This window comes from Simochromis diagramma, unplaced genomic scaffold (assembly GCF_900408965.1).
Source record: "Simochromis diagramma unplaced genomic scaffold, fSimDia1.1 OVJJ01000685.1, whole genome shotgun sequence".
NCBI lineage: Eukaryota > Metazoa > Chordata > Actinopteri > Cichliformes > Cichlidae > Simochromis > Simochromis diagramma.
In genome coordinates this window covers 14,413,494-14,435,847 of record NW_024387477.1, presented here as the reverse complement: position 1 = coordinate 14,435,847, position 22,354 = coordinate 14,413,494, and the positions used below count along the sequence as shown (strand labels likewise).

Here is a 22,354-nt window from a genome sequence, read left to right as displayed (position 1 = left end):
GCAGCATGGAAAAATACCAGTTTACTGCTTATGCAGGAAGGTGTCGATTCAGTGACAGGAATGTTAAGCAAGAGCAGGGTGATATGAATGAAAAAATATTAATAATTCCAGGAATCGTTTGGTTTTTCAACATATTTTTCACCATGAAACACAAACATAATGTCCCATGTTTATTATTTATACTAATAATATTGATTATGATGAGGACAATAGTATAATCAGACTACATTTCAACATTTTTCAGGTTATCGTAATAAACAATTATTATGTCATAAGGAATCCAGAGAGCAGATAATGGTGACAAAGACAACAATATAAAAGGGAGTAAGAACAATGTATTTGTAAAGCACATAAATACATGTGCTTTAACTGACCCAAGGACACCTATACACACAGAGGAATGTGATTTCATTATAAAAAAGTAAAAATTGGCACAGAATACAGAACAAAAGAGACACATAGAGTCAACAATAACCAGAGGACAGTAAGGTGGCATGTAGAGTTACAGATATTACAACAAATGAGTGAAAATGTGGGGTTTTAGCCCAGACTTAAAAGCAGAGCTGAAGGATGCTCAACACAAATGTGGAGCAGCGACTGCAAAGACTGTCAGCTCTTTGTTTCACCTTGGAACATATTCATGAGATCTTGGCTTGTGGATCTGACAGACCTGGGAGCTGAATGAAAATGAAAAAGAAGGTAATATAAGCCGGGCTTGTTTATTAAGAGCCCTAAAAACAATCAGTGTGATATTAAAGTGAATTTTTAAATAGACAGACAGCCAGTGTAGCGAGGCCAAGACTGGAGTGATGTGCTCACATTTTAAAGAGTTGCATTAATTCAGAAATGAGCTTCCTCCGAAGGGTGGCTGGCCTCTCCCTTAGAGATAGGGTGAGAAGTTCGGCCATCCGGGAGGGGCTCAGAGTAGAGCCGCTGCTGCTCCACATCGAAAGGAGCCAGCTGAGGTGGTTCGGGCATCTGACAAGGATGCCTCCTGGGCGCCTCCTGGGTGAGGTGTTCCGGGCATGTCCCACCAGGAGGAGGCCCCGGGGCAGACCCAGGACATGCTGGAGAGATTATATCTCTCGGCTGGCCTGGGAATGCCTTGGTGTTCCCCCGGATAAACTGGAGGAGGTGGCTGGGGAGAGGGAGGTCTGGGCCTCTCTGCTTAGGCTGCTGTCCCCGCGACCCGGCCTCGGATAAAGCGGATGAAGATGGATGGATGGATACATTAATTCAGATGTGAAGTAATAAAGGCATGGATGACTGTTTCCAGATCATTTAAAGAAGGAAAGATTTGAGTTTGCTAATGGTTTTTAACTGATAGCAGCTATTTTTTGACAACGGAACAAATTTGTTTGTCAAAGCAAAGCCCCGGATGAAAAATAATACCCAGGTCTTTTCCATGAGACTTTAAATATGGGATGAGATTACCTAAATTGCTGTCAAAAGCACTCCTAGATTTGATAGGACCAAAGATGATAGCCTCAGTTTTGTCACTGTTTAACTGGAGGAAGTTAATTATCATCCTGCCTTTAATATCTTCACGACAGTCCAGTAAGAGCTGGTTTGTAGTTCTGGTTTAAATGATAACGTGCTGGGTTGTTACCAGGTGAACTCTGGCTGGAAGGCTGAGTCATTTGTTTTTGTTTCAGCTGTGTTTTTCCTGTGACAGGTCAAAGGGGTTGTTGTGAAATCTGATTAAACATCAGTGCAAACGGATTAAGCACCAGCTGGCCACACCTGAACAAGCTCCTGAAAGCTCAGCACACACTCATTGTGTAGCATCATAATGAATGCAGGACTGGTAGCTGCAGGCACACCTGGACTACTAATGATGAAAAGCTGCTGTCCATTTACTTCACTGTGGCTTTACAGTGAGCCCTGCCAGGTCTCTTTCACAGACACGGCACCAACAACACGGCTGGGCTCAAAGCTGTCCATGCTGCAACGACAACCATCAAATTCTCATACAGTACTGTATATTTCCACTTCAGTGGGCCAATTCCTGTAAATATGTTGTACTTTTTATGGGACATTGTAGGGCAAATAGTCAAATTTACGTGACAGGAATAATGTTTATTGGTTAAAAATAACACAAAGACGTATGAATATACAGGCTTTGTTCATAAATAACTCCACTTGGTCACTTGAAGGGGCCATTCCAGCGGCCTTTACTTCATTCTCGACAGATCTTCTCCACGTCTGTTTGGGTCTCCCCACTTTCCTTTTTCTTTGTGGGTTCCCCTAACCCTTGTGACGTTGTCGAAAGGTTTTTCGAATTTTGTGGCCAATCCGGCCCCATTTTCTCTTCTTGATGTCATGACCAACTGGGTTCTGTCTGGTTCTCTTCCACAGGTCTGTGTTCGAGATCTTCTCAGGCCATCTGATGTTGAGGATGTGTCGCAAGCACTTGTTGATGAAGATCTGTATCTTACTGGTAATGGTGTTGGTCACCCGCCATGTCTCGGACCCATACAGGAGGACTGCTTTCACATTGGTGTTGAAGATGCGGATCTTGCTGCGCTGAGATAAGGCTTTGGAGTTCCAGATGGGTTGCAGGATGTTGAATGCAAGCCTTGCTTTGTTGATCCAGCTCCTAACATCTTCATCTGCACTGCCATCACTGTTGACTATGCTTCCTAGGTAGACAACGCGGTCAGTTCCCATTAAGTCTTCTCCCTGTAGCTGCTGTGGATGTTTTTGTCGGTTGTTCAGCCGCATCACCTCTGTTTTTCTGACGTTAATCTTCAGGACGGTCTTTTCTGCCTCTTCACCGAGCCGAGTAAGCTTGGACTGTGCATGTTGCTGCTTATGGGACAGAAGGCTGACGTCATCTGCAAAATCCAGGTCCTCCAGCTGTTTGGTGAAGGTCCACTGGATACCGGTATTGCTGCCCTCTGTGGTTCTTCTCTTGATCCAGTCCATGACGATCAGGAAGCTCGTCGGTGACTGCATGCAGCCTTGCCTCACTTCGTTTTTCACTGCGAAGTGGTTGGCCAGTTTTCAGTTGTGGATGATCTGGCAGGACTTGTCTTCGTATAGCTCTTGGATTATGTTGATGCGCTTCTGTGGGATTCCGTAGTGTTGCATCAGTTTCCAAATGGTCTCCCTGTCAAAGGCTTTTTCAAAGTCGACGAAGATTGTGTACAAGGGAGACTGCCATTCGATAAACTGCTCGATGATGATGCGCAGAGTGGCGATGTGGTCTGTACATGATCTGTCTTGTCTAAATCCTGCCTGCTCTGATCTCAGTCTCTTGTCCAATGCCTCCTGCAGTCTCTCCAAGATGATTCTGGTCAACACCTTGCTGGGGATGGACAGCAGCATAATTCCTCGCCAGTTGCCAAACTGGGATAGATTGCCTTTCTTTGGGAGCTTCACCAGGTACCCAAGCTTCCAGTCAGAAGGCACTTGCTCCTGTTCCCATATCTTCACTGAGAGAGGATGCAGCATCTCCACTGCTGCTGCCACGTCTGCCCTGAGAGCTTCTGGAACGATGCTGTCAGGCCCCGGTGCCTTTCCATTGTTCAAGGACTTGATGGCTTTGGTGATCTCTGCCTTGGTTGGTGGATTGTAGTTACATGGACATTTTAATTGACAAAAAAGGTGGGCATGGGGGGGTCACGAAGCCTCAGAAAAGCAGAAAAAGAAGTATAATGACATAGGAAGGGCATTCATGCTTTGAATAATTTGCTCACAAACATTTACCAAGTTATGAGTAGTGTTGGGTCTGTGTTTCCACAGGCTCCGCTGGTTTAGAGACTTATTCATCATGAAGAAAACAAGACAGTCAGCGATCGATCGATTTACTTGCAAGAAACGCACTTCGAATCTCATTACGAATGACCCCGACGACGGCCTCCTCTCGCTGCCTTTTATTGAAAACGTTCACAATAAACAGTAGTACCTCCCCTCGTAAACCCCCCTTGGTTACAAAGACAAGGCACTGTATGTATATGTGTGTGTGTGTGTATGTGTGTGTGTGTCTTCCTGATCATAACTGTTTCTACAACATCCTGGTCATAAAGAGGGTAGTCTCCCCCACACCCAATGTATGGTTCACCATAGATAACACAGTGAAGCCATACAAAGGGCAGGAAGCTTACCAAACTTCAAACAGGGGATGTGTAATAATCCTCCCCCCGCACAGAGTGGCTGGAGAGGTGGTCAGGGACAAAGGAATGTCTTGATCCTATAGATTGAACTAAGACCTTACAAATTTAAGAAGCATAATGACAAACAACCAACAATTAGACTTAACAAGTAGGCTGACATCAACCGAAACATCACTGACATTAAAAACCAGTGCCAGCGACAATTTATGCCAAGTAGACTCTCCTGCAATGTAAAGCATCAAAGTGTGGGCGGCCTGTGGTGTAAAGACTTCCTGTACCTGGGGCATGCAGGTGTAGAGCAGCAAATGTGGTGACAAAGCTCTGCAGAGGCATCAGGGCACCAGCATAAAGTGACGAGCAGCAGCATCAAGGAGCTGAAGGTCAAGAGACATCCAGGAGTCCACACTTTGAGATCTCATGTGTACTGCATAAATCGTGCTGTATTTAGTGACCTAAAAGTTTACGGTTTTTGCTAGTTTTCTGTGAAGCTAAACAACCACAAAATCCTCTCACATCTGCTCAGGACCTTTTTAACCAATTCATGCTTCTTTTAAATCCAGAAGCAATAACACTTTTCAGGTCGTAGCACCTAAACTTCAGACTCTTTTCTTCCATGATGCACATCTGATGTGGGTGGAAAGACGAAAATTCTGATTTAGATGGTCACAGTTGAACTTGTTTCTCATTCGGTGAATTTAAAAGACTCACTTTGTTTGTGGTAATCATGTTTTCATTTATGATGACACACTCCTGTTCCCTGTAGGCTGATGTGGTGTTTTTTGCTGTACTCACAGTGCAGATTGAGATAAACTCAGCAGGAAAACGGGACTTTAGTTTCCTTGAAGAGCTGAGATGAGCCTGCTGATTGTGAGACATCAGCGACCCCACACAGCAGCTGAAGCATCTGCCAGCTCAGTGCAGGATGCAGATTCAGTGTGCACCCAACAGCTCCACCTGACAGCCAAATAGCAGTAGCAATGAAGATGAGCCAGTTTTCTGCTGTGTGGGAAGTTGCAGCACCATCATGTGTGAAATCTGCAAGAAAAAAAAAACTCTGCAAATGGTGCGCACGCGCACACACAGATAACAAACTGCCAGGCTGGTGCACGAAAAAACAAACACATTAACAAGGAAATGGAAAGTGTCGCCTATTACTGGCAGTGTTTATTTTTAGACGATTAAAAGTTGGAACTCTTCTTGCTCATTTACCAGAAACATCACAAAAGTTGTTGTGTGGGCCTTATTGGTGCACATGTCAGGTATGGTGTTAAAACCTGCATGCACACATTTATGTATCAAGGTGCAGTAAAGAGGACCCAAGGCCCATTTTTTTCACGTTGACTGCAAACCCCAGATATTGCTGGGAAACCTCGGTAGAGCTGATTTCAGGTACCGTGCACCTTTCACATAGTATGAACTGTCCTCACAGCAGAACTGAGGAGATCTTAAGCTCTTAGTTCTCCTTTAGGGAAACAAACCATCCTTAATATTTCTTGTTACTTTCATAAGTCAAGAAAATTAAACTCCATCTTTCTGTGTATATAAGCAGTCATGTGAAAAAAATAAAGGTGTCTCTGTGCAGTGCTTGCTTTCCATTTCAGCCATTCTAATGTAGATTTGCTAGTGTGATTGGGATCACTGACCTATTGCATGACCCAACTTCGGCCAAGCTTATCTGTCAGATGTCCTCACATTTGACTCATTTGAGCATACTTTTATGTAGAGTTCATTGAGCTGACTCAGTGACTAAAAGATGCCCAGGGCCTGTGGCTGGAAAATAAGTCCAGATCATCACCCCTCCACCACCATGCTTGACAGCTGGAATGAGGAAGAGAAACTGCAGTTCCTCTACTGGCCACTTGAGGGCGACTCCAAAAGAGACTCCCATGTTAATATGCCTAATTTTACAGCCTGGCCTCTGTGGATAATTCTCCCATTCATCACAGCTGCATGTCCTGACACAGGCAGTTGGATCAGATTGGGGTCTGCTAGGCCTCAGCTACTATTTTGAGCCATTAAACTGGACCTCTTTACTGTTTGTGTGCTGTTGGTGCCTTTTGGATCATTTCTGGATTATCTGACTAACATTACAGCTTCCTGGGAAGTACAGATCACGCAAGAAATTATTCTCCAGTTTTGATGAGTGAAATTAGCACTAATTAAATAATAAATACCCAGTTAATGGTAACCTCTGGCTCAAAATTATGCAGTGGTTCACGCACGCTATGTCCATATTTTATACCAAATATGCATGACACATCTGACAACAAAGCACCAAATCACGTCTTACAAGGTGATCAAATACTTACATCACTAACTAAAATGTACATTTTTTGTAAATCTAATAGTTTTGTTGAGAATTTAATTAAATTATTAAAATAAACCCACCAATTACATTATGGACTGCTGGTGAATTTAATAATTCAGCAATGACTTGTTTACCCTAGTGTATAAATGATCAAATCAGGGTTATTTAGTCAAGTAAAAGACGAAATTTGTGTCACATCACAAAAGCAGATTCCAGCATGTTTATTACCAAATGATGACAAATGTTATCTTCCAGGGGGAAAAAAAAAACAAACAAACAAAAGAAATATGAGGCCAAACGGGGTGCAACAGATATCTTAAGGCTCTGTTAAATTCTTAGCTTCAAAACAAAGATACAACATAGCATGTATCCCAAAAATGCACAGAAAGCAAATAACTAGTATAAGTTTAAAACTGGCTAGCCCGTGTCATTAGCTCTTAATAAATAGGTTACTATAAGAAAAAGAAGAATACAAAGTAAAATCTGATTAACTGTGTCAGAACTTCTTATTAATCCACATTTCAGAGGAAGTTATTTTTTTCTAAATGATAAGGAATCGGCGTCTCTGAATATTTAAAGTGACACGCGTCATGGAGTCAAACACAAATATGCACGCTGAACTTCCTGCAGTCGTTCCCCCCTCCCTCCAATAGAATAAAATAACAAAATAAAAAACTGCCCTCAAGAAAGCTGAAAATGGAAGACCGGCGTCCACGCAAGTCACACCTTGTAGAGACTGAAAACAGCAAAATGGCTCATCCACATCACTTCAAGTTGAATTAGCGGTAAAAAACATTTTCACTTTTGAGCGTGCGTGCTTTCAGATGAGTTTCACTGCCTCACACTACTGAAAAATTAAAAATAAGCATCACTGGTTTAATACAGTTATTCACCCTGCTGAGCTAAAAAAAACAAAAACAAAAAAACCTCACGTTACTTTAATTTGTGTCAGTTTTACGGAATAAGATTTTCAAAATAAGATCAGCACAGTACACCAGGATGGGAAACTGGCTGAAGTAAGCATGCTTAAAAGTGAAAATGCTCCAATAATATGAAATAATTTTTTCAAATTCCAAACTTGAGACATAATACAAGGAATATTAAAGTATATAGTAATGATTTAAGCAGCTTTAAAAAGATGCTGCAACCTCACAACACTCCTGCTTTCAGGGATATTTCAGAAGAAAAAAAAAAAAAACCACACACACATAAAAAACAAAACAAAACAAAAAACCCGAAAAGACGAATTCACAGGTGGCCGTTCGTAAAAGTCAGTCAGTCCAACTTGATCCCGGGTCATCGCGAAGGCCGTTGAGGTTGCAGCAGAAACATCTTCTAACAGTTATGATATCAAAAATAGGACCGACGTCTTTCCTGTCAGATGCTCTGAGACAGGAAGTCAGAAACCACCTCAAGCAGAAACTTTGCCAGCTGCGGTAAGTTTTTAATCAGCAGGGTTGAAGTCAGGTTGTGCCCGGGTTAACGGATCATCGAAAAGCTTGAGGTGGATCCAGACAAATGATGAGTCTGTGAAACAGAAACACAGGAGGCCATTAGCTCAGGGTTTGTGAAGTTAAACGCAATGATTTTTAAGATCAAAGCATGTCAAAGTTATTATTTTCAAATACAAGTCAGAGTCATGTTTGGATTATTTAACAGTTTTTTATGCTTTTCTCTGCCATATGTAACGGTAAACTAAAGCTTCCCTGGTTTCTGGACTGCTGCTCAGACAAAATGTACAACTAAAAGTCATCGACGGCAAACGTCTCCTTACTAACAATCCTTATGATGCTTTAAATCCACTAAGGATATGGCATAAAGTATTCCATGTCCGAGGTGCATAAAGAAAATGGTTTTCTCTCAAACTTAAAAACTCTGTGCACAATAAAAAACACAAAAACAAGAAAACAAAAAAACTGTTTGGATTACTGTCCAGTGAATTTCTTCCAGTGTACTGCAGCCTGCTGGACCCAAAATGGCTGCCTTCATACTGGATTATTTTTGTTTAAACATAATTAAATTTGCTCATGTAGCTTATTAACCTACTTTCTTAAACTAATTTGAATCCTGGAGTGCAACAGTATTTACTGTTCTTAGGTATATTTCTTCTTTATTTGTAATACACGCAGGGTTACATCCTCCTGCAGGTCAATGCCCAAACAGAACGATGTTTAAGGAACGCTACGGTTTGTGTGATAAAATCAAGTTGTGGATAAAAACTGATACTCACATGGCGGTATTTTGAGTTGTGTTTACTGTGTACGCGGTAATGCTCGATGTTTTATTTTTAAATTACTGAGTTTTGCGGTTTAAGGAAAGGAAATTCGTAAAGCTTGCAACTGATGCTTAAAGGTTACAGTGAAGTTACAGTACTGAGAAAAAGTATTTGCCCCTGCTCTCTCTTCTCTTCTTTCTTTTTTCCACATTTACAGGTTTCAGGTCATCAAACAAATGTTAATATTGGAAAAAGATAACCCAAGTAAAATACAAATAGCAGCTTTTAATGATTTCATATATTATGGAAAACTAACCCAAACTACCTGACCCCATGTGAAAACGTAATTGTCCTCTAATTATAAGAGCTAGTCACAGCAAGAACTGCAATCAAGTGTTTGCCATAACTGGCATTGAGTCTTTCATATCCCTTTGGAGGAATTCTGGCCCACTCTTCTTTACAGAACTATTTTAATTCACTAATACTTTTTGAGGGTTTCAAGTATAAATAGTCTAAGGTCATACCAAAGCATCTCAATTTGATTTAAGCCCATTCAGAGGTGGACTTATCTCATTGTGCTGCTGCATAACCAGGGATGGGAATTGATAAGAATTTAGTGATTCAGATTCCATTATCCATATCATTTACTGATTGATTCCTTATCGATTCAATTCTTACTGATAGTGCTGTGTGGTTAAATGTTTGTGCATGTTGGAGGCTTTTCCTGTCTTTGATGTGTTGGTGGACATTAAAAACAAATAATGTATTACATATATTATGCAGAACACTTTGAGGAAGTAATTTGACACATTACTTTCGCGTTTCTCAGTAAAATGACCTGAAACATACCATCTCATAATTACCATTTAACAACATAAACCTCAGGCTACAGTCCCACGCATCAGCACAAATCCCTATCCTAATGAATGGACAATAAGCCGGGCTTAATTGGCAGGCAAGAAACTGAAATACTGGGAAAAGGTTCTCAATTCCCATCCCAATTTAAAACCCAAATGATTTTGAGCTTCAAAGCATGATCTGATGGCAGGATATTCTTCAGGTTTTTTTGTTTCTGTTTTTGTAGCGAGCAGAGTTCATAGTTCCATCAATTACATCAAGTCATCCAAGTCCTGAAGCAGCAAAGCAGCCCCAAAGCATCACATTACCACCACCATGTTTGGCTGTTGATACAATGTTCTTTTTATGAAATGCTGTGTTAGTTCTCCACCTAATGTAACAGAAATATTTTAAGCTCACATTTGTTTTTAGCCAAACACAAATCAAGCCTTTGGGTTTGTTTTGTTCATCGGTGGCTTTTGTCTCTTTCTTATTTCTGAATCATGAACTCTGACATTTATTGCAGGAAGTGAGGCCTAAAGTTCTTTAGATGTTCTGAGTTCTTTTGTGACCTCTTGGATGAGTTGTTGATGCACTCTTGGGAGTAATTTTGGTAGGTCATCCACTGCTGGTAATGTGCACTGCAGTTCTCTATATTTATGGATTATGACTCTCAACATGATTCAGTGGAGTTCCAAAGCCTTAGAAATTGCTTTTTAACTCTTTCCATACTAAGAGATGTCAATGTTTCTAATCAGTTTGAGTTTCTTTAACTCACAGCACGATGTGTTGCTTTTTGAGTTAATTTAGCCTACTTCACTTTGTTAGACATGTTCTCGTTAAGTGATTTCCTGATTCAACATGTCTGGTAGGGTGTACTAGTGAAACTGAACTTACCCCCTGTGAATTAATCACAGTTAATTCGTGATTTTGGATAGATCTTTTCCCATAATAAAAAACTCTATTTTGTTTTTACTTGGGTTATCTAATATCAAATTTTGTTTGATCTGGCAATTTCTTAACTTTGCTGCAGAATGACAACAGCAGGCACTCTCTTTCTACAGTAGTAACAATATCTGCAGCATTCTCAAGAGAGGCGCATCATTTATTTTACTACATTTATTTATGCCCCAAAACGCATTTATGATACTGTTGTGCATTTAGCTAGCAGTATATAATATATAAAAAAATCCCAGTGAGCCAACAGATCAGACATTTTAATTTATAAATACGTAATAAATTAAAATGTCTGATCTGTTGGCTCACTGGGATTTTTTTTTTTAAAACACTGAGCTGGGGATCCACTGATCTAATAACTGGATCAGATATCGTTCCAGTCTTAACTCAAAAATTTGGAACGCACATCTGTGCCTGCTGTCTACAGAAGCATCTATTAAACTCAGCTGTATGTTTTGTTCTGTGTTTACTTCTAGCGTGAAAATGTGAAGTACTTCAAAAAACGTAATCTACCGTGTTGATGGACTCAAAGAAAATCCAAAGGGTTTAAGGATTACTTATTATTGATTATCTGACACATTTTGGATCCTGAACTTCACAGATGTCATCATTAGTTAAAAACAACTTAAAAGTCCAAATTAAAGGTACTGATGGAGAATCAACCTCATATATCACCATAAGATGACAATGAATTAACAGAGTAATGATTAAAGGTTTAGCACTCAGAATTTTTAAAGCAGCCATCTTTATTTTCTTGTTTTAATTTGAGACTAAATGACCGGCGAGAATCCTACAGCTGTATAAGATTTAAAAGGCTGGTGGGTTTTAAACCGCGGTTGCATCTCTCACAGAATCTAAACTGAACTTCCTGTTTTGGAACATAAATTATTTTTCAGGATGTCACATTTTCCTCTTTCTGCGACTCGCTTCATAGGACCATCTGCTTCATTGCCCCCTGCTCTTCCTCCCGGCCCTGAGCATTCAGACAGTTGCATTCTTCATGCTGCATACTTTCTGCGATCTTATGATAACAAGATAAACCAAACAGTTTGCCCAGAGCAGCACCACCCACTCTTCTTTCTCACTTCCAGCCGAATCTCTCTCTCCCTCACACTGCGCTCAAAACACCACACAGTCTTGTGAACCGTCTCTACAGGGACATTTTATCACATTTCGTAAAAATAGTAAGGGGCCAACTGTGCTGTGTGTCCAGAGCATGGGTACAGCCCTGCTAGATGATGTCCCTACCTTTTCCTCACTGTACCACGCAGGCTGTGCAGCACTGTTCCTGCTTCTCTGGCAGCGAGGAGTAATTCATCTGCCGGACAATCTCTGCAAACAGCTCATCCACCATCGTCTTGCTCTTGGCAGAGGTTTCGATAAAAGGGCAGCCCCACTCTTGAGCCAAAGCCCGTCCATCTGATCCGGCAACCTCACGCTCAGACTCCAGGTCGACTTTGTTACCAACCAGAATCAGCGGCACCTTCTCAAAGCGCTTCACTCGCACTATTTGGTCTCGCATTGGTCTGATGTCCTTAAAGATTGAGAAAAATAAGAAGTGTGAGATATTGAAATTTAAAAAACAAAACAAAAAATGAATCATCAAGCAGATGCGAACTTTGGTTATTTCTCAACAGGCACAATTTCTTCACGATGCAAACATTTAATTACGATTTTTCTGGCTCAAAACTGGTCACATTGTTGAGATAAAGCTTTGTTTTACCCAGCAGACATTCGTGAATTTTCATGAAAGTTTTGGAAATATGCAAATATCTATTTTAAGGTTGCTAAACATTTCCTTTTGGGAAGGCCAAAACTTCTTTTCACATCTAGTTAAAGCACTTTTATTTATTGGTACTTCAAAAGTAATTATCCATTAAATACCGAGTGCTAATATTGAAGGCTCTAAAATATCAGGACGTGGGATGACTATTTTCTTTAGTAGACCTGGTTCATAGTTATCTAAGCTTTCTTATGCACTGTTTGTTTTCTGTGTGGTGCCATCCTTCAACAAATGAGTGCTATATGGAGATATTGGGGGTCCAAATGAGCCCTAGCCTTCCCATTTTAATCTCGATAATGTGGCTTGTAGCATTCCCTGCATGAGAAGTATGAATCACAGCCTGATTAACCACATACGGTTGCAGATTTCAGGTGTGTGTGGTGCATCTGGGGTACCTGGAAAGACTGCTGGTTGACCAGGCTGTAGACCAGGATGAAGCCCTGTCCGTTCTTGATGTACAGGTCTCTCATGGACGCGAACTGCTCCGTCCCCGCCGTGTCCAGGATCTCCAGCACGGAGGGCGACGAGTCCACCTCGATCTCCTTCCGGTAGAAGTCCTCGATGGTCGGGTCATATTTCTCGATAAAAGTGCCGGTGACAAACTGCACGGTGAGCGCGGATTTCCCGACGCCGCCGCTGCCCAGCACGACAACTTTGTATTCTTTCATTGGGGCGGTCAAGGCGGGCTAACTCAGCAGCTAACGACTGCTATACTCGCTCCACAAACATTTATCAGGCCTTTACAAGAGCTAACGAGAGAAGCCACAAAAGTTAGACAACATACAATAACCCCCCTCATTCACATAAACAGTTCAACCGCTCATACTTGGGTTTTTCTACGTTTTCCAGCTAGTGAGACAGTAAAAGTTGATGTCCGGCAACTCCGGCGTTAGCTAGCGTTAAAGCTAGCTCGCGCCTGGCTGAATTCCCGCTGTGCCATCCTCGCGCTTTCAGTCGTTAGATCGATGTGATTCACCACAAGCGCCGGCGTTGGTCAGTGAACTTGTTGTCTACTGACGGCAGGTCACGGTGGTACACATTAGACCCTCACCCCAAACCGCATGACAGTCCCCACAGCAGCCCGCCGGTATCGCCGCAGCGTTGACTGCGTCCTTCCCTTAGTCCGGGCCTGGTTCTGGTTCCGGCCCAGCCCGGCGCCCTAGCAACCGGGCCCGTTATCGACGCAGACTCAGTGTTATAATCCCACCGTCCATTGGCTACAGTTTATTACTGATCCGGTATATATGTGACTGTGTACAGGGTGGGTTCTGCTTCAGAAAGAAAGGCTTTTTTTTCAACCATCTGATTTCCTGGAGCTAACAACCTGTTTCCGCTAACGAGAATCAGACTTCCGCTGCGACGGTTTTCATAATAAAAGCACAGAAAAGCGTTACAGAAAATTACGATTTTTCGTTTCTAACATCCATCCAGGTTTTCCACTTAGCCAATTCTGGGTCGCGGGGACTTGATCATGTTCTTTCCTTGATATTTATTTATTTATTTAAATACAGTACTGTGCAAATGCCTTGAGCCACCCCTTATTCCTTTAAATTAGTTTTTTTTTTAAAATGCGCCCTCTCCAGGCTTTTTGAAGAAAATCTTTTTTCCTTTTCACTCATTTTCAGTCCAGTCCTTGTACCTGACCATTTTCAGATGACAATTTAAAAAAAAAAAGTTTTACACTGACGTTTGAGTCATTCAAACAAGTGATGAGCTAGTTTTATGTCCACACACAATAGACAGTTTGTTACATTTCAGTTTTTATTACAGTTTAGTTGAATACACAACAATAATAATAATGATAATTGCTAACCTACATATTTAGCGATTTATCATGCAGACCTATCTTATTCACACAAGTTATCTAAATGAGCAGATTGTTGTCACATGAAGTGGTTTCATTTATTTTCCCGCAGTTACACACTATCCTCCAGGGGATTAGCTTCACTGATGCATAAGTGTGGGTTAGTTCACAATGTGAAAAACACCAAGACTGGACGTTGTGAGCAAAGAGTGGTTTAATGTGCAATCACAATGTTGCCGTTATATGAAGGAAGAATTTGTATAAAGAAACAGCCACAAAATGAATCAGCTGCAGGTCCATCTTGACCATTTCTCCGTGTTACTGAGGATGTCACACTCAGAGGTTGCAGTCTTACATCAGCAGCATAAGGAAGCTGGTCATCCTCACTTCCTCTGAGAGCAGTTTCGATTCCTGTTTTTATATTTATATTTGGGTGAAGTTCTCTGAATAGCTTTACTATAGTGCTTTTAACTGCAATAGATTAAGTTAGTGGTCTGCTAATTCAGATTAATTCTGCATACTGAAGACAGTGACTCTCTACAGTGCAGTTAATTTCAAAACTGCATCATTCATCACACTTTGCACTCTGTTATCTAAGAAACTTTAATTTCATCTGGTTTTTGCCATACTGTCTTTAGTAAGCCATTTTGCATTTTTTATTGTAATGCATAGTCATATTACCTCATTATATTTGAGTTAATTTATTTTTTAGATAATTAAGATAATTGTTTGATCCTGTTTTATTTAATTTTATTGAGCTATAGACTATTTTATTGATTTAAACTATATGTTGTTGGGCAGATCTTTAGGTATGCCTTTAAACTCCTCAATCAACACAAATATTTAATCAGCCAATAACATGGCAGCAACTCAGTGTATTGACATGTTGAGTTCAAATTGAGCATCAAAATAGGGAAGAATTGTGATTTAAGGGGCTTTGAAAATGGCATGAATGGGATGGTCTGAGTATTTCAGAAACTGTGGATCTAGTGGGATTTTCCCACACAATCACAGGGTTTACAGAGCATGGTTTTCTGAGGGAAAATGCCTTGTCGATACCTGAGGTCAGAGGAGAATGGCGAGACTATGTCAAGCTGATAAGGGTCAACAGTAATTCGTTACAACCAAGGAGGAAGAGCATCTGTGAACCCAGATGAGCTGCAGCAGCAGAAGTCCACATCAGGTGCCAGTATTGTCAGCTAAGAACAGGAAACTGAGGCCACGATTTGAAGCTACAACATTTCTGAGGAATGTTTCCAGTTCCCAGTACTGGCAAGGTGTACCTAACAAAATGTCCAGTGTGTCTATACCCTATGCTTGAATAAATTTAACCCCATAATATTTTCATCTTGATCCCAATGACCTGATTTCTCTTTTGTGAAAGGTTAAAAGGTCTTTCCCGGGTGCCAAAACACTTTATATACAGATAAGCCCCTGAGATGCATGTGTGTTATTGTAGTCTTAGTTATTAACAGTTGTTGCATAAAGGGGTCCTTTAAGGCCATATATGCACATTTAGGGGCATTACCAGATGTTCAGGGTGTACGTTGTGGTTTGTATACTTCTTTTGCTGTATGTGTATGTCTGCAATGAAAGAGACAAAAAGAAAAAACACACAAGAGGATCACAATGAAGTGTTTTATTTAAGGTCAAACAGAAATTGCAGAACTCATCATAGGCACAGTAACTTACTCATAATTAGCTATACACTGCAAAATATATTGGCATGTAGCACAGCAGCACATACAAGCACCACAAGCAGAAAACAGAGTGAAACAAAGAAACAGCAGTCACGTTCAAGTCTGCCCAAGAGTGTCAGAGTTTTTTATGGCTTAGTCCTGAACAGTCTTTGGCCCTCATCATCTTCCACGGGGGTGTCGTTCAGTCGGCGATTGTACCCAATTTAAAAAATAAGTTGTGGACTCAACAGAGGATGTAATTAAATTGATATGATTGGCACACGCTCAGTTCACGTGGCGGTTTTAGTCATTGAGATGTAGAACCTAAAAGTCCAGTTTGCACATTAAAGGCACAATCACAACTAAAATGAATCGTAACAATACAGTGATTTAAAACCCACAGCATGTACTTAAACTGGGACAGTAATGATGAGGGGAGCTGGTGAGTCAGTAGAGACGCTTTGGTGAGTTGTGGGTACACGTCGTTCAGAGACCCGTCCCTGCTCACAAACTCTTTGAAGTCAATATTCAACAGTCAGAGGGCTGTGAACCGATTCTCCAGGATGACTCAGTCAGTTCAACACTAGGAGAAGTGCCATGGCAACAAAATCGCTGGCTTTGGGGGCAAATAAAGAGGATCACATGTTCAAATCAGCAGAACCAGAGTCATGTGAGGATGCTGCTGCTGCTGCTGGGAGAGGAAAATATTGGAAAAGCCGTTTGTTTGCAATTTAGTCTAAAATCCTGAGGAGATTTCAGATTTATTGTTGTTTTGGTTAATGACAAGAAACAGGAGAGTTTAAAAAAATTACAAAATGACAGAGATGAAGGAGAATTTAAATCTCTGTTCCTCTGTGGTCAGATTTAATATCGGCTCCTATTTTGTTTTTTCCAGCCTGCAGATGGAGCTACTCTGTGCTTTATTTCGGTGCTTTACTGGAGAGAGGAATGTGTCTGCATGTCATCTGCTCAGATTAGGTTCTTACATATGATCCACCTCTCCTGTTTGATGTCAGGGTCGCATATTATTAAACCACAGAGGATCAATCAACTGAAGTGAACTGAAAAAAAAAATAGCTTTATAAAGCAAATCATTTGTAGTTTACAGCTAGGCAGTGCCATGCTTAGCAAAGAACAGGGCTCTAGCAACAAACAAAAGGGCAGATGTAAGAAAACAATAGACATATCGTTAACAATATATTGATTAGATTTTTTTTAATTGACTCTTTTATCTGTATTTATTCAAAATAAATTTTGAGTATTCTGACATAGTTATGTACATAAGTGCAAACAAGGTGAACATCACACATTCGTATACACCTCAGTGAGGATCGACATCACCCAGCACAGCTGGGCAGTAAGAGACCTCGAGACCACCTTCTTGGCCAAAACCTGAGCCAGATCTCTCGGTCTGTAGGAGGCAAACGGCAAAAACCGCTCGCCTCCACAGAAAAAAGATCTTCCAGTTAGTCCAAGGGTCTCTTTACCTCCCTGACAGATGTTTGCTCTAAAAGCCAGAGTTCATTCCTATTTCTCAAAAACACCATGTACAAGAAGAAAAAAACCTAAATATAAAATGAACGTCAAATAAACAAAACAAAATAAACGGCTGACCTCCCCTAAGGACCTTTGGATATTACAAGGATTAAAGTTTTTTCAATCACGTTGCAACAAGACAAACTAATAATTAGACATTCCCTTTTCGGATAGGTTAGTGCTGTATGTCATCTCAATTATTGTGGAAAAAAAATCACTATTAGGATAATAAAAAGGTAGCCATGTTGTCATTTTGTTGCCATAGCAACAGCAACTATTACCATTAACAATGACTCCATCATTGTGTACAAACGATTTTCATATCATAATGTTTTTCATATTGGTCTACACAAACTATTAACTACATATAAATGATTTTTTTTTGTTGTCATTATTGTTATTATTATTTTCATGCCGCGTTTTTTTTTTTTATGTCAGAAAAAAAAATCTTACATTTATTACATTTTCATACACATCTGTGACATATGATCGAGGATTAAGGCCCTTTGTTTGTATTCTCAGGACTGAGTTAACTGTGTCCACATGCTGAAGGATCTGATCACAGGACAGCGAAGATCAGAGCTCTGCACACGTTGAACAGTTATGATTCAGGACCGTGTGGGAAAAAAAAAATTACAACCAGGCCCAAAGGTAATCAAGTACAAGAGAATGAATGAGGGAACAAAATTAAGAGGTAAAAACATTGTTTGTATTTTTTTTTTACTCATGGTGCTCCACAATCCTCAAATTAATACACTCTTGAGCCTTAATAGATACATTTAAATGTATTTAAAAACCTCAAATGCCCTCGAGAGGCACAGTTTATTAATCAAGTATTCTGTTTTTCCAGCTGGACAGTGAAGGCATACTGATGTTAGGGGTAGGGTCACTTAAGGAGGGGATTGGCTGGACGAAGCTAGTCTTTAGAAAAAGGGACCTGTCTGGACATTCTGATCATCAGGTTCATAGAGACAGCTATGAGCCTACATACTGTTTGATCCACCATGCAGATAAAAAGTCAGCTATACTTTAAAAAATACTTTATTCAACTATTTTGGGAGATACACTTATTCACAAGATTTTATATCACTCTTATGTCTGTATAGTAAATATGAAGCTTAAATCAGCTGTATGGGGCACTAGCCTGTTTCCATACAAAGTGGAGCTACACAGATAAATTAACAGGTATTAGGTTATTACAAATAAGGTGTCCTCTAAAAGTATGTAAACTGAAATAGATATTTTAAACCTCAGTTTTAGCATTTTAGGATGAAAGCATTGCATGAGATAAAATACAGACTGGCTTTAGCTTTTATTATGTGCTATTTAATACACAAACAGCACAGAAATAGATAGTTATGCATCTTGATATTTGTAGACCAGTTCAGTAGCGTTTACTTTAGGCTACCTTTTCGCTGTTCAGTCAACATGCTTTCATATGGCTTCTGATGTAGAGGATCTGTGGATTTGTTCTCTGCTCGGTCTGTTTGACCTCAGCACAGCCTCTGATACTGTCGACCATGATACTTTCCTTAGTAGACCTACGGTTTCCATTTGACTAACTTTCTTCTTATTTATCTGCAAGGCTCAGATAAATGCGAGGCTCAATCCTGAGCCAGTTATTATTTTCTTTCTGCTTTCTTCCTGTAGCTGGCATCATTCAGGGTTTTTCAGAAGTTTCTTATCGTTTCTATGCAGATGACATTTACTTATACGTCTATCATTTTCTATTATATTTTATTGTGATTTTTCACAGTTTTTATTTATTTTACACTATTTTTTGCCAAGCACTTTATAACTTCATTTCTGTGACAAGTGCTTTTATAAATAAACTTTACTTACTTATATACTATATAAGAGCTAAAGCCACCTACTGTTTTGTCTCATTTTTGTGCTTTAATAGCAACTTCAGATGCACAAATTATCCAATAATATCTGTTAACGCACTTATAGAGGGCACTCTATTCTTGTTTAAGTTGGCTTAAGTTATTACAAACATTACACAGTTTGTCCAAAAGCTAACTTTTAGTTATCTAAAAGGTGTAAACACCTTCCATGCAAGACTGCACATTTAATCTTTAAAATGGATATAAAGAGGGCACTCTGTAGTTTTATAGATGTTTTCCTCCTGTAATTATTTCTTCATGGACAGTTTACAATCCATCTGGGTTATATTGCTGGTTGCCTGGCAACCTCACTGTTCACAAGCAGTCACGATGTGTAATGCGGTTGTTTTTGCACAACTGTTTATTAAGGTGTGCTGGCCTTTTCTCTGTGTTAACTAGCAGCTCTTTCCAGCTTAGTATTAGCACAGAAACATAAGAGCAGCTCAGATCTTCTGTCTTTAAAAAAAAAGTAAGCAGATATGTGTACTTTTTCTTAAACTGCCACAAATACGCCATTCGGGGCATTTAGGTGGTCAGGAGGGAAAAGCTTTTACACGCCCAAAATGAGGGTTAATCCCAGGATTATACCTGGTGCTGAACTTGCAGCTCTGGCTGGGTGGGTTTTCTGCACAGTTATGTCTCCACAAAGCCTTTCCACACCAAAAGTTAACAGAATCAGGGCTGCAGTACTGGGACAAGGGAAATACATGTGAGAAAAAAGGTAGCATGCTGACTTTCTGCCTAATGAGAATATGCTTTGTTTATAGTGCTTTGGATACTACAGAGGGTAGGGGTAGAAAAACTGACTAGCAATAAATGGTACTGAAATGTACCTGAATTGTGTACATTTGTACTTCAAAGAGTACAGCAGTCTGCTCTACCTTTTCTGACAGTGAAAGATATTTCTAAAAGTAGTCACACCACCCATTAACATTAAATATAAATCTATATAACAATACACATACTTTAATATGTCTTAACACAGTTTCATCATGGTACCTACAGTATGTGACCTCTGAAATAGTCTATATAGAGTGAACCATTACATTTCAGCATGCCTGTCTTTTAGAAGGGCATGTGTAAAGTTTTTGCATTAGATACATTCACGACACATTAACATTATTTAAAATGAATAATGTTCAATGGGAGATGTGTAATATCTGCAGCATTTACATCTAACCAAATATGTGATCCATCGTCTTTTCTGACACACGTATGTATGCACACAACTCTCTGATTTATTTCCTTACATTGACAGTAAGACAGCACAGCTGTCTCAGAGAAGAAACTGATACAAATGTGATTTCATATTATAATAATGTACCAAATAACACATCTGTCTTTGAGCACTGGTCTGGTCTTACAGTGTACTGACAGTTTTGTTTGAGGAGACTTGAAAGAGGCACATTTGAATTTGGATATAAGTGATTTCAGCCCAGTTTCCAAAGCTGTTAAGTTCATTTTTTTGTATACACCTACAAAGCAATTCCTTACACACTTGAAAGTCCCCCCCAAATTTTTTTTTCACCATCAGACATCAAGCATGAGAATTGTTCATCCTTTTCTACAACTTGATTCTGGTTATAAGAATATTTAGAGTCTCGTCATTTTTGACAAACAGGACAGCAGTAGAAAGACATGACATTTTAAAGTCAGACAGGACATTTTCAAGTTCGAAGCTTTCTCCCTGCAGAACCATAAAACATAAAAATCTTGTGCCACTTATTTAGTCCAAAAGCCACATTAAACAAACAGCCTTTTGAAATACATCTCTGCATTAGAGAGGGAAACATTTATTTGGAGGATTTATCCAGATATTGCATTAAACGGGCAGTTCCTTGCATATACCGCAGACTTTAGGCACAACAAAAGGAAACCGATCTCGCTTCCATCTTGTGCAATAACTGACATCAGGTGTAAAAGTTTAAGTGGCATTTACAGGCGAGCTGAACACACACAGAATCGGTTTCAAAGAGTGTTCAGGTTTCAAATCACAGAGGAAACAGGATGAACCTTTCCTTTTTTAGTCGTTACACAGCTACCCATCACAAAAGAAACACAATCACTGATCGGAAATCACGATTCAAGAAACTTCACAGCTCAGGTTTATCAGTTTTGACGATTGGAGCTGTCTGGTCTATTACTGGAGAGTACTATACAGAGAGGGGCCCTTACATAGAGAACATGACCTCAGCTGCTTTAAGGCAGTTTATTTAACACATCCTAAAGATATCCCTCATCCCATCTTCTTTATAAGAAGTAATTACATACTAAGTTACTTTCACCCAGTCTACATTTTTCAATAAAACAGGGGGGGCGAATCATTCATTGCATTTAGGAAACTCTAATATACATTTTAAGAGGCATTTGCTGTAACCAGTAGACTTTATCCCAATAGCAGCTACAGGCTAATACACTCTATTTACGTAACTAATTCTTCTTTGAATTATTTTTGGGACACTAAGTCTCCTCTGCAGCTGAGCAGAAAAAATCAAAGGCACAAACAAATGAACAACAACCCCTTACTGACGTATCACCGGGCAAAATGAGACCATGATGACAGACTGAGCGGTACACGTCGTACAACACAAACGTCACATTTCCACTCATCTCGAAACGTAAACGTGACATGATATGAAACACTCTTTCACTTTGACAGCCCGTCATGGTTGGAGACCGGCAGCTGGTCCGTCTGAATTTTCTACAATGAACTTCTCAGAGTTTCTTACTTTGGAACAGTCAAATGTGTTGGGTGGCCTCATGTGATGGCTCCGACCCATAAAGGGCATTTAGTCTTGAATATATATGTGTGTGTGTGTGTGTGTTTATGTGTGCGCACATGTGCTGCACTTTTAAGGTGTGGGCATGTATGGCTGTAAGGACGAGGGAGCTCTATTGCTTGCCCCGATCGAGTCAGTATGCATCAGGGTGGCTGCTTTAAAGCAACGGTAATACGTCCAGGTCTGTATTGCATGAACCATCGCAGCTCTCTTACGTTCACAACATGATATCAGTCGGTGTGCACTGTGGGCGAGGCACATGTTTGCTGCAGTGCTCGGGGTTTATGGGACTTTAACTGGGGTTTCGGGAAAGGCTTACTGAGTTTAGTGCCACAGGAGCTGCCACCAGCAGTTTGGGGACGGGGCAGAAATGGGTTTCCATGGGAATGCACTGGAGCTCCACCGGATCTGAAGTCAGAAGCTCTGAGGGGTCTACTGGAAGAGAGAGAGG

The 22,354-nt window shown here is 40.2% G+C and overlaps 2 protein-coding genes across 8 annotated transcripts in view; both read right to left on the bottom strand.

Annotated features, from left to right (window-relative positions):
* Window positions 1-6,631: 6,631 nt before the first annotated feature.
* rap2c (RAP2C, member of RAS oncogene family) lies at window positions 6,632-13,574 on the bottom strand. Its single transcript, XM_040016056.1, has 3 exons — window positions 12,614-13,574; window positions 11,684-11,969; window positions 6,632-7,953 (listed from the first exon to the last, which is right to left on the bottom strand). Exons 1-2 carry the CDS (start codon window positions 12,884-12,886, stop codon window positions 11,691-11,693), a joined length of 552 nt encoding a protein of 183 aa, XP_039871990.1. The 5' UTR covers window positions 12,887-13,574; the 3' UTR covers window positions 6,632-7,953; window positions 11,684-11,690.
* Window positions 13,575-15,646: 2,072 nt separating this feature from the next.
* mbnl3 (muscleblind-like splicing regulator 3) overlaps window positions 15,647-22,354 on the bottom strand; it is a 38,018-nt gene continuing 31,310 nt past the window's right edge. For 4 of the 7 annotated variants that reach the window (XM_040015249.1, XM_040015251.1, XM_040015250.1 and 1 more), the window contains one exon: window positions 15,647-22,338. In XM_040015249.1, coding sequence (XP_039871183.1) covers window positions 22,196-22,338 — 143 coding nt within the window. In that variant the 3' untranslated portion in view covers window positions 15,647-22,195. The remainder of the gene's footprint in view (window positions 22,339-22,354) is intronic. The other 3 variants (XM_040015253.1, XM_040015254.1, XM_040015255.1) reach the window with 3 other exon arrangements.